Raw genomic sequence first — 14,747 nt, 5'->3', positions numbered from 1 at the left:
ACATGGATGTTTCTCTCTGTCTTTTCCTCTCTCTTCCATCTCCCTAAAAATCAATGGAAAATATCCTCAGGTGAGGATTAACCAAAAAAAGTTGCAAAAAATGTCTGCATGTGGCCCAAGAGAAAAGGACCACTGAGCACCCTCAGTCAACTAAGGTACTTGAAAAAATATGAGTCTCCAGATTCCAATCCATGTTTGCTGAATCAGAATCTAAAGGTAGGATTCATGAATGTGTAATCTGAACAAGCATCCCACATCCCAGGTGATGATGTCTACTGTGAACTTACAGACCTTTATAAATAATCTCATGTTAAAAGAAATATAGGAATCTGCCCTAGCTGGTTTGGCTCAGTGGGTAGAGCAGCCATGGGCAAACTATGGCCCGCGGGCCGGATCCGGCCCGTTTGAAATGAATAAAACTAAAAAAAAAAAAAAAAAAAAAGACCGTACCCTTTTATGTAATGATGTTTACTTTGAATTTATATTAGTTCACACAAACACTCCATCCATGCTTTTGTTCCGGCCCTCCGGTCCAGTTTAAGAACCCATTGTGGCCCTCGAGTCAAAAAGTTTGCCCACCCCTGGGGTAGAGTGTCGGCCTGCGGACTGAAGGGTCCCGGGTTCGATTCCAGTTAAGGGCACATGCCTGGGTTGCGGGCTCAACTCCCAGTAGGGGGCATGCGGGAGGCAGCCAATCAATGATTCTCTCTCATCATTGATGTTTCTATCTCTCTCTTCCTCTCCCTTCCTTTCTGAAATCAATAAAAATATACTAAAAAAGAAAAACAGGAATCTAAGGAATTTGGGCAGTTGAAGGAAGAACTGAAAAAGACAGTCCAAGTCAGATCCTAAGAAAGACCTATTGATAAAATTGCCTCACTCCTGATTTAAATGTCACATCCTACTCAACTCTATCACATAAAGCACTGAAACAGGGCAGAAGGAATTACTGTGTGTTTTTAGAAAAATCCACCAAGTCTGGTTTCCTGCCTTTGCCCACTTGGATTCTAAGAACTAGGAATGCCAGTCTTTCCTCCTCTGATTACCTACTTCACCTTGCTCTCCACATCCAGGCATTTACCTGCTATCAATCTAAAGGCCACTATGCAGAACAGATGCAATCATGCCACCACGAGCATATGATGAGCTTTTACTCTCCATCTTTCATCTCTGGTCCATTTAGTAAGAATCCAAGAATTGCCATTACTTTGGGTAGGCTAATAATCAAAGTGAAGGCAGAGATTTGAGCACATGCTTTAAGCAGCTTTGGGCTTTAAGCCCAAGTAACATTTCACAGGACAAAACCGACTTCAGTTTTGTTGAATCTAATTTCAGTCTAGGATTTATATAGGAGAGATTATGCAGTGATATAGGTCTGCAATAAAGGAACTATTGGTATTAACTTAAGTGTCTTGAAAAGGTCTCGAAACAACCTAGAAACACTCTTGGATTGATTTACTCAAAGTTATAAAATATCCTAGCCTGGAGTAAAGTAAATAACTAGGTTTGGCTCAGTCACTTTGGTGTTAAAGAGTCCAGGAGTGGCCCTGGCCGAGTAGCTCATTTGGTTAAAGTGTCGTCCAGATACACCGAAGTTGCGGTTAGATCCCTGTCAGGGTGCATACAAGCAGCAACCAGTGAATGCATAAGTAAGTGGAATAACGAGTTGATTTTCTCACTCTCCCTCCCTTCCTCTCTTAAAAAAAAAAAAAAAAAAAAAAAAAAAAAAAAAGTCCAGAGTGAATTGATGGCCCTACTCCAATTCTCAGCTCAGATCACCTGAGAAAAGACAGTATTTACATCACAAAGCTAAGCCACCAACAGCTAATACGAAAGCCATTACTTAGTATGAATTCATTTGGATAAACGAGAAGCCAATATCAAGGTTCTGAATTAGTCTACCTCTCCAACTCAAGTGTTTATTAAATTACATGATTGTAGGGAGGGTTAAACAACAGAATGACTAACATTTGTGTCTCCTAGCAAAGTTTAAAAATATCTCTTCTCAGAAAAGTGAAACTATATCTGACCTTGAGAATCAAAGTGGTATGTATGGGTCAGTTCTCCCAGGTCAGAAAATTATCTTTGCCTTCTAAAGCCTACTTTCATAGCAAAAATAAAATTGAGTACCAAATAAGCTGCAGGGTAATCTGGAAAGCTCAGGCAGGTGCTAGCAATGCTGAAAGGCTTCTTGGTATCCTGGTCTTTCTGCTTAGATACCAGGAAATTTTCAGTCCTGAGTCATTAGGTTTTGCTAGTTTTAAGGGTCAAAAGCCTTCTAATGGCTTCCTATTTACATGTTTCTGGGATCCTCAAGTCCATCTGTAATAGGAAAGTAAACAAAATAAAAATGATATTACAGTTATGTAGTCCTGTCATCCCAAAAGCCTTCTGAGCTTCCTCAGAGCCTTAAGAGACAAAATATTTTCAAAAGGTAAACTCTAAAGCCTTTTTCAAATTCACCGTAGGGTTAGAACATCTGGTCTGGGTTAGCAGCAGCTCTGCCACTAACTAATTATGGTGTTCCCTATTCTGCCAAAACACTATCTAGAACTTGCTTCATGTCCCAAGAGGCTTCCTTACCCTGTTCCCTGGCAGGAGGAGAAGCAACAGTCAAAATAAGACAAGTATCTCCCAAATAACCAGCTGCCATCCAGTGCGAACCCTACAGGCTTCACCTCACCTGCCAACCATGCAAGATAACACAGGGCAAGCTAAAACCACCCTGAGACCTTCCTTAACTTCAGATGTTGGCAGCTTTACTCTGCCTGCAGGAGAGAAAGTATACGTTCTTTACAGGAGTCAAGGTCACTTGTGGGACTGTTCCTGCTTGGATTAGAGGGCTGGGACTCCCTCCGCACAACAGCTTCTCTGTTTAAAGGGCCAAGTTACCCAGAGACAAAAGTACTGGCAATTTGAAGTTGAAAGCACCATCACCTGCAACAATACTGCTATGATTCAAAAGGCAACGAAAGTCAAGTAAAGGGCCCCCCGAAATGAGAGGAATCTCTCCTGGATAGAGTAGACTTAAGAGCAACAGCAAAAAACCTGGGTGATCCGATAGTAGGACTGGACATATGACCTTGGGAATACTATATCCTACCCAGCGTTTTCACTAATGGCCTGCTGTCCGGAGGAAAAGTCCTTCTGGTGCCGTCGCCAATCGTACGCGGTAATCATGCCTGCGTTACAGAGCGCTCCACCCGACCCAAGCCCTGCGATATGCAGTAAGCGGAAGAGTTCCAAGGACAAAGACGTCCCTTCCTCCAGCAGAAACTGGTCATCAACGGCTTTAATAACTGGGGTGGGGAAATGGAAACGGGCCGTCAGGAACTAAGACCCTCCCTACAAAACAGAAGCCGAAATTGACTACAGCTTCAGCTCTGGCCCAGGTAGAGTGAGCACATCTGTTCACCCTGCCACTCCTCTTACACACCTCCGCCCCCTCCTTCAAAGAGACTCTTTCCCTAACTCCGATGGACACACCTATGTTCTCTATGGTGAGTCCTTCTGCCAGGACCACGCAGCACCCCCTCCCGCCATAAAAAGGCGGATGGACAGCACGGTCCGGCCTCTCCCAGCGCCGTAGACCGCATGCCGAGGGCGAGCAGCGCTCACTTCTGCTCCAGGGGCCGGAAGGCCAGCCTAGCACATGGCTCTGGGAGCGCCCAGCACGGCTGGCGGCCAGCCAAGTACAGGGCCCCTTTAAGGCGCGCCGGGGTGCGTATGGGTAGGGAAGGGAGACCCCGGGACTTGAGGGCCTGCAGTCTCCTCAGCCCCACCCTGGGCCGTGCGCTTCTTCCTGCAGTTGCTCACCTTGGCTCCGATGAGCCGGGCGGCCGCAGTGAGTAGAGCCATTGGCGGGAGAACTCTGGGATCTGACGGGGAGGCAGGGAGGGGAGCGAGCTGCGGCAGGAACGGGAGCCTCCGCCGCTGCACCAGACGCCGCGCCGACGGGTGAACAAGGTTGAAAGGAGGCGGCCGAGGGAAAGGGTAGACGAACCGGCGGCGGCGCCCAGCCCGGGGTCCTTAGCGAGGCCCCGCCTACTGCCCGGAACCCGCTCTCGCCGCTGTCAGGGACTTGACGCGGGCTCGGCCATTGGTCGGGTGTGGAGGAGGGCGGGACCTGCCCCGTTGACAGCGGCTGTAGCGGGGAGGATTGGGCCGCCGGGTAGGCTAATTCAGGGCGGGAGCGAGAGAAGCTTGTAGGTGGCTAAGAATGTGCCTGAGAACTCAGTTAACTTTCCTCTTAGGCTTTTTTCTTGCCTGTAACACATTCGGGGTTAGTTCTTGGGTGAATATTAGAGAAAAAGCCTCAAGGACTTATACCTTTGAAGGTCCTCAGAAGCCAACCCCTTAATATATTATCATGGCAACTGATCATACCCACTCCTACCCCCTTGGCGTGCTTTCTTGGATGTCTTTGGTCAATGACTTAATGGCCATAGAGGTGACATAATGCCAGAGTTAGCTTTCTAACAAACCCCCCAGCCCCCCCCCAATAGCTGGAGAAGGAAAGCAAAGGCAGGAGCCTGAATATCCAGTGCTCTTTGGGGCTGTCAGTTCTATTTAGTGCCAGAAAATCCAAGTCTTACAAATGCTCCCTTAATATGGAGGCTTCCAGCACAGGCCAGAGCCTCTGGGCCCTGGGCATAGTCTCCCTGCTCCTCCAGGCACCTAACCCCCTACAGCCGGCTCACTCTACTTCTAGCCATTAGATGCAGACAAAACCTGCATCCAAAATCAGGCTCGAGGCACCCTCCCTTTTTTGTCCTATCACTCCCACTGGGCCTCTGTACCCCATCTCCTACTTGGCTACCTTTTATACACTTACCCTGTGCTCCCCAGAGACCATTAAAGGAAACATGGCACTAAAGTGATCGTCCACACCATGCTTGCTAACCCCTCTGGGCAGACAAGACCGCGGGACCTTCCCTCCTCCCAAAGCCTCCTTGTCATTGACCCAAGGGCAGAGAGGGAAGTGACCCAAGGGCCTGGGCATCTTACCTACAAACCTAAGCCCCAAGTGAACAGTCCTCTTATCTCCTCACATAGTAGTAACAAGTTTCAGAGGTCTCAGTACCATCTAAGCCAGGTTTCCATAGACCTAGTTTACGAGTTTATAAAGAACCTAGTTTATAGCGTGGACTTGGGGAAAAGAGACAGAAAACCATTCTTTTTTCTTACCAAGTTTCCTCATACCCAACTGCACACCTACCACCCAATGCTCCTCTGGACTGGGGATCACACGTAGGTCTTAGGAAAGAACGTAATAAAGATAAGCGGAGCAGTAACCTCTGCTACCTGTCGGTGACTTCAAAGCTCCGCTGATCAATAGTTGATCCCAATTTAGCATCTCACAGAGGATTTCCTCTTAACCCTAGAATAGTCTGACCTTGTTTCTTCTCTCTGGTTAATTATCCACAGAGACTAGCCAGCAGACCAGAGGACTGAACTCCAGTGCCCCAAGCGACAGGAGGCATTTTCAGTGTGAGGCTACCCAAGGGATAATTATTGAGTGGCCATAAGGGTAACCTATTTTGGCTCTCTAGTGATTGGAGGGAGGGTGGGGAACAGTGCTCTAAGCCTTTTGACACAGTGTCCTGGATTCTACTATCATGAGGACTATATGGACTTGTTTTGAAGTTGTTCAGTCCTGACATTTACTGCTAGAAGGCCAATGGGAAAGCCCAGGGAGCAAGTGAACTAAACGGTATGTCACAGGGGCTGGCTTATAGTCTTTTTCTGAAAGTGGATAGGACCTGGGGAGGTGGGAAGAAAGTTAAGGGAGCCCTGGCCAGGTAGCTCAGTTGGTTAGAGTGTTGTCTCAATACACCAAGGTGGAGGGTTCGATCCCCAGTCAGGGCATATATAAGAAGCAACCAATGAATGCATAAAAAATTGGAACAACAAATAAATGTTTCTCTCTCTCTCTCTCTCTCTCCTCTCTCTCTCTCAAAAAAAAAAAAAAATCCATCAATAAAAAAAATAAAAAAGAAAGTTAAGGGGAAAAGATTGGTATGGCTAAAACCACCAAGTGAGTTCTAGGGCCCAGATACAAATAAGTGCCTGAGAACTGAAGTGGGCAAGAGAGAAGGCTGAGCACTGAGGTCATCCTGACCTTGAGAGGACTTCTTTAAAATAGACAAAGGCAATAGTGCCCTCTGGTGGCCAAGAATAAGTGAGAGACCACAGCCTACCAGTGATGGCGAACCTTTTGAGCTCCGCGTGTCAGCATTTTGAAAAACCCAAACTTAACTCTGGTGCAGTGTCACATATAGAAATTTGATATTTGCAACCACAGTAAAACAAAGACTTATATTTTTGATATTTATTTTATATATTTAAATGCCATTTAACAAAGAAAAATCAACCAAAAAATTGAGTTTGTGTGTCACCTCTGACATGCGTGTCATAGGTTTGCCATCACTGGCCTAAACTTAAACTCTACATCAGTAAAACAAACTCCTGTATTTAAGGGGTAATAACTAAAATTGATTGAATAGTTACTATTTACAGATACATGTATTATCTCAATCCTCACAATTCTATGGGATATAAATATTAATATCTCTACAGAGGAAAAAATAAAAATTTAGATAAGTATGTTTTTCTATATTTAAAAATATTTTAGCCCTAGCCAGTTTGGCTCAGTGGATCGAGCATCAGCCTGTGGACTGAAAGGTCCCAAGTTCGATTCTGGCCAAGGGCACATGCCCAGGTTGTGGGCTCGATCCCCACTGTGGGGCGTGCAGGAGGCAGCCGATCAATGATTATCTCTCATCATTGATGTTTCTATATCTCTCTCCCTCTCCCTTCCTCTCTGAAATCAATAAAAATATATTTAAAAAATAATATAAAGCCCTAACCGGTTTGGCTCAATGGATAGAGCGTCGGCCTGCGGACTCAAGAGTCCCAGGTTCGATTCCGGTCAAGAGCATGTACGTTGGTTGTGGGCACATCCCCAGTAGGGGGTGTGCAGGAGGCAGCTGATCGATGTTTCTAACTTTCCATCCCTCTTCCTTCCTCTCTGTAAAAAAATCAATAAAATATGTTAGAAAAATAAAAAAATAAAAAATAATATAAAAATAAAAATATTTTAAAAGGTGCCTGGCCACAGTGGCTCAGTGGTTGAGCATCGACCTATGAATCAGGAGGTCGTAGTTCGATTCCCAGTCAGGGCACATGCCCGGGTTGCAGGCTCAATCCCCAGTAGGATTCGGTGCAAGAGGTAGCAGATTAATGATTCTCTCTCATCATTGATGTTTCTATCTCTCTCTCCCTCTCCCTTCCTTTCTGAAATCAATAAAAATATATTTTAAAAAGTAAAAGGTAAAGAACTACTGCCCTGGCCAGTGTGGCTCAATAGGCTGAGCATCATCCCATGCACCAAGAGATCACCAGTTCAATTCCCAGTCGGGCCACAAGCACGGGTTTCGGGCTTGATCCTTGGTAGAGGTGACTGATCAATGTTTCTTTCTCTCCCTTCCTTTCTCTCTAAAATAAAATATATATTTAAAATAAGACCTATAGTCTTACTTATCTGTAAAAACCTCTGTATACCCATACTTGAAATATATGCTAAATGGTGATCCTCCCAGAAAAGTTAAAGGTAGGGGAGACAAACATTTAGCACCTAAAATGACCAAGGGGGTAGAATGGGCTTCTTACACAGAATAATCAGTTTGGGAAAATGGCTGAAGAGGCTATAGTGTTTTTTCACTATCGATTGGAGGAAGTTTTTAAATAAAACAAGTACAACTTTTCACAGCCACTGGGGACTATGAGAGTCCATTACAGAGTGAGGTTTAACAGAAAGACCACTGGCCTAGGGGTAAGATGGTCACTAGGGTTGAAGTCTTGGTTCCCTGCTGACTAGCAAGCTCAACCTCTTTGAACTTAGCTTCTTCATCTGTAAAATGGGTGTAGCATCTTTTTAAAATATATATATTTTTATTAACTTCAGAGAAGGGAGAGGGAGAGGGATAGAAACATCAGTGATGAGGGAACATCATCGATTGGCTGCCTCTTGCACCTCCCCCGCCCCCAACTGGGGACTGAGCCTGAAACCCAGGCATGTGCCCTGACCGGGAATCAAACCTGTGACCTCCTGGTTCATGGGTTGATGCTCAGCCACAGAGTCACACCAACCAGGCACATCTATTTCCTAAGAGTTGTAACCTTAAATCAGAATGTGTATGTCCTTGTTATGAGAGTATTCAACATATGCCGTAGGTCCACTTATACGTGGATTTTTTCAGTTAAGTATACAGTCAGCCCTTTGTGTCCCCAGGTTTCATACCCACAGATCGAAAACAGTATTTCTGATCTGCAGTTGGGAATCGTGGATGCAGAGGACCAAGTAAGTATATGCATTGTCCTATGCCATTTTATGTAAGGGATTTGAGCATCTGCATGTTTTGGTGTCAGTGGGAACCAGTCTTCCAGGGACACCAAGGGACAACTCCAGCTAAGTTTCCAGGGAGCCCAAAGTTGTTTGTGGATATTCAACTATGTGGAGACTGGTGCCCCTTACCCCCACATTATTCAAGGGTCAACTGTACCAGTTCCCTGCTATTCATCCCAGTTCTGTGTTTAAAGGAATCTTGTCCCTACTCATTTTATTTCTTTAAAAAAACATTTTTTTTTTTAAATTGATTTAAAGAGAGAGAGAGAAACATTGATTGGTTGCCTCCCGTATGTGCCCAACCAGGGACTGAACCCACAACCTAGGCATGTGCCCTGACTGGGAATCAACCCGAAACCTTTAGGTGCATGGGATGATGCTCTAAGGGAACTATACCAACCAGGGCTTGTTCCTGTTCTGAATGCTTTTTTTTTTTTTTTTTTTTAAATATATTTTATTGATTTTTTACAGAGAGGAAGGGAGAGAGATAGAGAGCCAGAAACATCGATGAGAGAGAAACATCGATCAGCCGCCTCCTGCACATCTCCCACTGGTAATGTGCCCGCAACCCAGGTACATGCCCTTGACTGGAATCGAACCTGGGACCCTTCAGTCCGCAGGCTGATGCTCCATCCACTGAGCCAAACCAGTTTCGGCCTGAATGCTTTTTTAACAGCAAAAAATCCTCTGAAACTTATTTTTAAAGGGCTGGTTTTTCACATAATAAACTCTCTTAGTCACGTCCAGATAGCATTTAAACACTGGCTTTGGGAATGTTTTGAGTTTTACCATTTCACTGATAAATTCATTAGAAGGCATCTAAAGCTTAAAGTGTAACCAGATATGCAAGGTCGAGTATACACTATATCAAATACTGGGCTAGAACAATTTGTTACGGTGAGCCTCCAGAGGGTTTAGGTAAATTAAGCAATTCCTTGTAGTAATTTATGATATGAATTAAGAGGTATACAAAGTATATCCTCCTACCTTCCGAGGATGAAGTCAAAGACAATCACATCCACTCTTCCCTATGTAGGACACACCCCAATGTACAATGGGCAAAGACCTGGGCTGGGAGAGTTCTTAACAGCTGTTCCCTGACAAACTAGCAAGGTGCATCTCAAGTAATTTGTTACTGATTAACATTAAATTTATTTTATTAAAACTTGTGGATACTTTTTGTAAATTAAAAGTTTCAAGTTCCCTATTTGACTACTCTTACTTATATTTCTAATAAGCTTTATGATGGAAGAGTAAGAAGTGTTTAGATACCAGGCAGGCAATGGACAGAATCCTGGGCATACTCACAGGGTTACGAAGCATGTGAACATGATTCATGTGCGTCACAGAAGACAAAAAGGTTAGTAAGCTGCTCTGGGAAATTGATTTGATAGGATATAGCATTTCTTATCAATGATGAGAGAAGAAGAAATTAGCACTAGATCTTGAGTTTAGTTCAGTGATGGCGAACCTTTTGAGCTCGGCGTGTCAGCATTTTGAAAAACCCTAACTTAACTCTGGTGCAGTGTCACATATAGAAATTTTTTGATATTTGCAACCATAGTAAAACAAAGACTTATATTTTTGATATTTTATGTATTTAAATGCCATTTAACAAAGAAAAATCAACCCAAAAAATGAGTTCGCATGTCATAGGTTCGCCATCACTGGTTTAGTTAGTTGTCAGCTAATTTTAGGGTACTTTCTCTAAGCTATATCATGTGTTAGATTTCATAGGGATTGTGGTATAAGAAAGCTTTGTGGAATACATTCATTCTGTGTACAAGGTAATAAGAGGAAAAAAAGACTTAAACTAGAAGCTAGTTCATAGCTATATCAGATCACCTAACTTTTGGGAAGAGCGTACAGTAGATCCAGTTTTGTCACTGAATGCGTAACTTCAGAGCCTGTGGTTTCTCCGGCCGTGTTTTCTTTGTATGTAAATGGGTAGAGGTGAACTAGATGACCTCCAAGGTTCCTTTAGATTCTCAAACGCTTAATTTAAGAAGTCTTTGAAATGTTTATTCAGGTTCTCTCTGAGGCATTCCCAAGACAGAAATGTTCCATTTCAAACCTATGACAGCCACATCCCCAAATCAGGTATTTAAAAAGCTCCTCAAAGAAGGTATCCTTTGTTTTCATCACTATGCCCCAGTACAGAATCTCTACATACAGAAAGTGAGGACAGACTTGTAGTCTAGATTGACAATAGCTAGTGATGAAGATGAAAAGGGTATACTTTCATGTTGCTGTTGGCACTAAATCTAAAAACGTAGGCCATCAAATAAGGCCTTTCATTAAATAACGTTCCTTACCTAATTTCTCCCTATCTGAAAAAGCCCTTACTTTTCAGCTGAGTTGATCACATCCATTTTCCCCTTCCTGAATGCTCTTGTTGATCCCTCCATCTGGAAGGGCAGGGAGGAAAGAATAATGCATGTCCATTATTTCCTTCAAGACCAAGCTGTTTTACTTTACGTTTCATCAGTATGAACACATGTAATTTCTAGAATCCTATACCACCATACGCTTACTTATGTTCTTCTGCTCATTCACAGAGGGTCCTCTTTTCTCCACAATTAAGCTTGAAACACATTTGAGTAGGCACTGAGTAAATGTTTACCTAGTTTGTGAGTGCAGCAGGAATCTCAGATGGCAAAGAACGAAAGCTTCAGGCTCCTCCTCCCTTCCTGTGATACCATTCCCAACGCTCGTCCTTCCCTTCCCTTTTATTTCCTGTCTGGAACCCCCTATCTTCAAACCTAATCTAATGACCAATTCTGGGCATGAAAAGACAACACCGTTCATCCTTTTAGTTTCATATTTTTCCAGTTCATTTCATTATAAACATAATATAAACGGCATTGCCACCTTTTCCCCTCCTGGGGGTGATCCATCAAGCTTGTCAGTTGGGCCGGCTCAGTGATTCACAGCTCATCATGCGGTATGTGCAGGGCATGGTCACATAAGTCTGCAAACAGCACAGAACAGTTGGAATGAAAATGCCACTCTTATATTGATATATGCCACTATTAGGAAAATACCCCCAAATCAAACTGATACACATACCAACCACCATTTTTCAAAGCATGTTTTTTTGTTTTACTCCTCACCCGAGGACATGCTTAGAGAGGAAGGAAGGAGGAAGGGAGAAGGGGGCTTGGGGTGGGGGGAGAGAGAGGGAGAGAGGGAGAGAGGGAGAGGGGGAGAGGGGGAGAGAGAGAGAGAGAGAGAGAGAGAGAGAGAGAGAGAGAGAGAGAGAGAGAGAAACATTGATCAGATGTGCCCCAATGGGGTTCGATTCGGAATTGAACCGGCAACCTGCGATGCTCAACCAACTGAGCAACTCTGGCAGGGCCAGAGCATATGCTTTTATTTTTTTTAAATATATTTTACTGATTTGTTTACAGAGAGGGAGAGGGATAGAGAGTTAGAAACATCAATCAGCTGCCTCCTGCACACCCCCTACTGGGGATGTGCCCGCAACCAAGGTACATGCCCTTGACTGGAATCGAACTTGGGACCCTTGAGTCCGCAGGCTGACGCTCTATCCACTGAGCCAAACCGGTTAGGGCAATATGCTTTTAAATGATAAAACATTCCCATTATCCTCTGACTTGTACCTCATGAGCGAGCCACAAATTCTGAAAGCTGACGGGAAGAGAACGAATAGGAACAGCCCAAGTCCCTAAGCCATGGGTCACGGAAGCCAACTCTTGAGCTACTGTCAGGGGTAGGGCGACTGCTAGGGCATGTGCCTGATGCCACAGAGCTGTGAGGACAAAAGGTAACCTGGGAGCAGCTTACCTGTTCGCTTGCTACAGAGTTTGTCTTTCACATTGTCAGCCTCTCGGGAGAAGAATTCAATGAGTTCATCCTCATATTCCTCCACAATGGTCTCACACTGCCAACCCAAGGAAGAACCGAGTGAGAGAAGGCAGCAAGAAGAGGCTCTTGCTTCTGACTCGAGAACAAGGATATTAATCCTGTTTTCCACTTGGGCTCTCCAATAACTCCCCTAATTTCTAGGAACCAGCTACCCACTCCCATAGCTCACCGCAAACTTGAGGGTGCCACGGATGTCTGAATCAATCCGGATGCCCTCTAGATTCAGGTCTTTGGGTTCTCCGTTCCGGTTCACTACACGTATGTAAATGTTGCGGTGGGTGGTAGGGTCCATCTGTTCCCCGTACTCCTTCATCCGGTCACATACTTCCTCTAGCAGCTCCGTGAGGTGGGCCTCTGAGCGAGCATAAGGCACCTAGAAATGTCCTCAGCCTTGGGTCACTGTACACTAGTAATTTACATCCTTACTTTTCCTTCCAAATCTAGCTCAACCAACCTATTGTAAAAAGCCTGCCTTATATTAAAAACAGTATGGGTTTATTTTTGTAATTCCAAAGTGTTTTCAAATACTGTACATAGTCTTATTTCACCCATATACAAGCCCAAGATATAAAGCAGGTGCCATCAGGCCCAAGTTAGAGAGAGACCTCTTCGATTAACCCTCGTCAACTATGTGTTCTTTTCCTTTGAATTCCTTTAATGCTCACGGATGTAAGATAACGACTTTGTATTACAATGAGACTAAAACCTGCCCTCAATAGGAGAACATTAGAAAGGTAGTATAGGTTTTGAGGAAACAACTATTAAATCATTTCACAAGCATTACATTTACATTTCTTTATTGTTCATTAGGGACAACTTTATTATATGTGTTATGTTTTCAACTAAAATAAGTTTCCTAAATATAAGAATGAGAACGTCTATTTCTTTTTTGTGAATGTGTGAGTACCATACTGCCACTGAAAACACGAGTCACGTGGATTAAGGATGTGGAGAGAGGGCTGATCAGGGTTCCCGGTCTGCTAACATCTTCTACAGCAGAAACCAAGTGTCAAGGCTTGGAACCAGGAAGCCAGTGCACAGGGTGTAAGTCTCCAGCCTCTCCCCAATGAGACAGCCTATCTTTCAGGTCCTTCTCTGGGTCAATGTTCTCTTCCTTTCTATTAAACCAAGCTCCTTAATTAGTCGAGTCCTCATTCAACCTGACAGTGAGCTACTGTATTTGGGGAAACAGTAACAGTTACCTCCACCACTGACTGGCTGCCATCCGGATTGATTCGGAAAGAGCCCATCTGAATGGTCTTCTTGGGATCCACCTGGGCAATTTCCCACTCTAGTTCATCCACCAGAGCCCTGCAAGCTGGAGCAGGGGGCGAGGAGGTGGGGAGGGGGAAAGGAATCAACCTGGGGATTTCCATTCATTCTCATCCAGGCTTCGGACCTCACGACCGCCCCAAGCTTTGCACCCGCGCCCCCACCCCCCCCTTCTCTCTGTGTCTTTACCTCCACAGTGTAGATCCTGGGCCGTCCGAGCCCAGGCGGCTCCCAGCAGGGCCCCCAGAAGCAGGGCCGGCCAACCCCAGCCTTTCATCTCTAACGTAACGGGGTCGCTCCACCTGGGTTTGGGTGGAATAAAGCGTTAGTATGAGGAGCCGCTCCGTTCCCCCACCCGCCTCTCATCCCAAGGCCTGCACAGGCCGCAGGGTGACTGGTTCTACTTTCCAGGAAACGGCGGGACACACAAGGGGCTCTGCGGCTTCGGCGCTGGAGGGCCCGGAGTCCCTCGGGCGGTGGTGTCGCGAGCTCGGATCTGGGGCTCAGCCCGACACTACGCCGCCGGGGAGGCCCTGGATGTTTGTGCTTCCGCGGCTCCTGCGCCGGGCTCACCGCGCCAGGTGGCAGCCACGGAGCGAAGGTGGAGGAGGAAGCGAGGACGAGAGGCAGAGGAGCTGCCGGCAAGGAGAGCTGCCGGCGGGAGCGGGAAGCGGCGCGTGGCCAGCCGCGTGGAGCACACCCGGGACCGGGCTGCGGGGACCAGACGGAGATCCCCGCATCCCGCCTCCAGCCTATAGACCGTCTCCTCTGCGGGCCGGCCCCTTTCTAAGGACCCCGCCGCGGCCTTCGCTCCAGCCCACCCCGACCCTCGGCGCCACGCGCACCCGTCCCACCTCTGCTCTCGGGGCCGCCGCCGTGGGCCGGGCGCTGCAGGCCGGTCGACCTCTCACGTTAGGTCTGGACTCGAGCGCCCGGCTGCGGGGAGCGGGGCCGTCCCGGCTCCTCCAGAGGCTCCGGCGCTTTCAGACACGGGGTGCCCCGGCGACCGCCTGAACAGCTCCCCGCTCCCTAAGGGGGCGCCTGCGCCGGGCTGCGATTCACTGCGGCGCCGGCCCACGCCAGGGTCGGACCCCAAACCCGCTCCTCCACTCTCGCGCGAACAGGCGGATCCGGAGCGACTCCTAGGCAGCGAGGACCCCGGCGGGTCGCGGGGCCGGCT

The 14,747-nt window shown here is 46.2% G+C and overlaps 2 protein-coding genes across 5 annotated transcripts in view; both read right to left on the bottom strand.

The window, feature by feature from the left end:
• The window catches only part of CS (citrate synthase), a 36,501-nt gene extending 32,470 nt beyond the window's left edge, over positions 1 to 4,031 (bottom strand). Inside the window, exon 1 of the mRNA XM_036301338.1 lies at positions 3,817 to 4,031. Coding sequence (XP_036157231.1) covers positions 3,817 to 3,858 — 42 coding nt within the window. The 5' untranslated portion in view covers positions 3,859 to 4,031. The remainder of the gene's footprint in view (positions 1 to 3,816) is intronic.
• CNPY2 (canopy FGF signaling regulator 2) overlaps positions 1 to 14,747 on the bottom strand; it is a 29,612-nt gene extending 14,865 nt beyond the window's left edge. Inside the window, exons 1-7 of one of the 4 annotated variants that reach the window (XR_004966349.1) lie at positions 14,141 to 14,345; positions 13,757 to 13,869; positions 13,498 to 13,613; positions 12,465 to 12,668; positions 12,215 to 12,311; positions 11,279 to 11,378; positions 10,754 to 10,815 (exon numbers count right to left, since the gene is read on the bottom strand). Coding sequence is in view for 3 of the 4 variants with exons in the window: in XM_036301342.1 (XP_036157235.1) it covers positions 11,335 to 11,378; positions 12,215 to 12,311; positions 12,465 to 12,668; positions 13,498 to 13,613; positions 13,757 to 13,869; positions 14,141 to 14,307 (741 nt within the window). In the remaining variant the exon portion in view is untranslated. Of the gene's footprint in view, positions 1 to 10,753; positions 10,816 to 11,214; positions 11,379 to 12,214; positions 12,312 to 12,464; positions 12,669 to 13,497; positions 13,614 to 13,756; positions 13,870 to 13,975; positions 14,346 to 14,421 lie in introns of those variants that run through there. The other 3 variants (XM_036301343.1, XM_036301342.1, XM_036301344.1) reach the window with 3 other exon arrangements.

Source organism: Myotis myotis, unplaced genomic scaffold (assembly GCF_014108235.1).
Source record: "Myotis myotis isolate mMyoMyo1 unplaced genomic scaffold, mMyoMyo1.p scaffold_m19_p_3, whole genome shotgun sequence".
Lineage (NCBI taxonomy): Eukaryota > Metazoa > Chordata > Mammalia > Chiroptera > Vespertilionidae > Myotis > Myotis myotis.
This window is presented reverse-complemented; position numbering and strand designations above follow the sequence as displayed.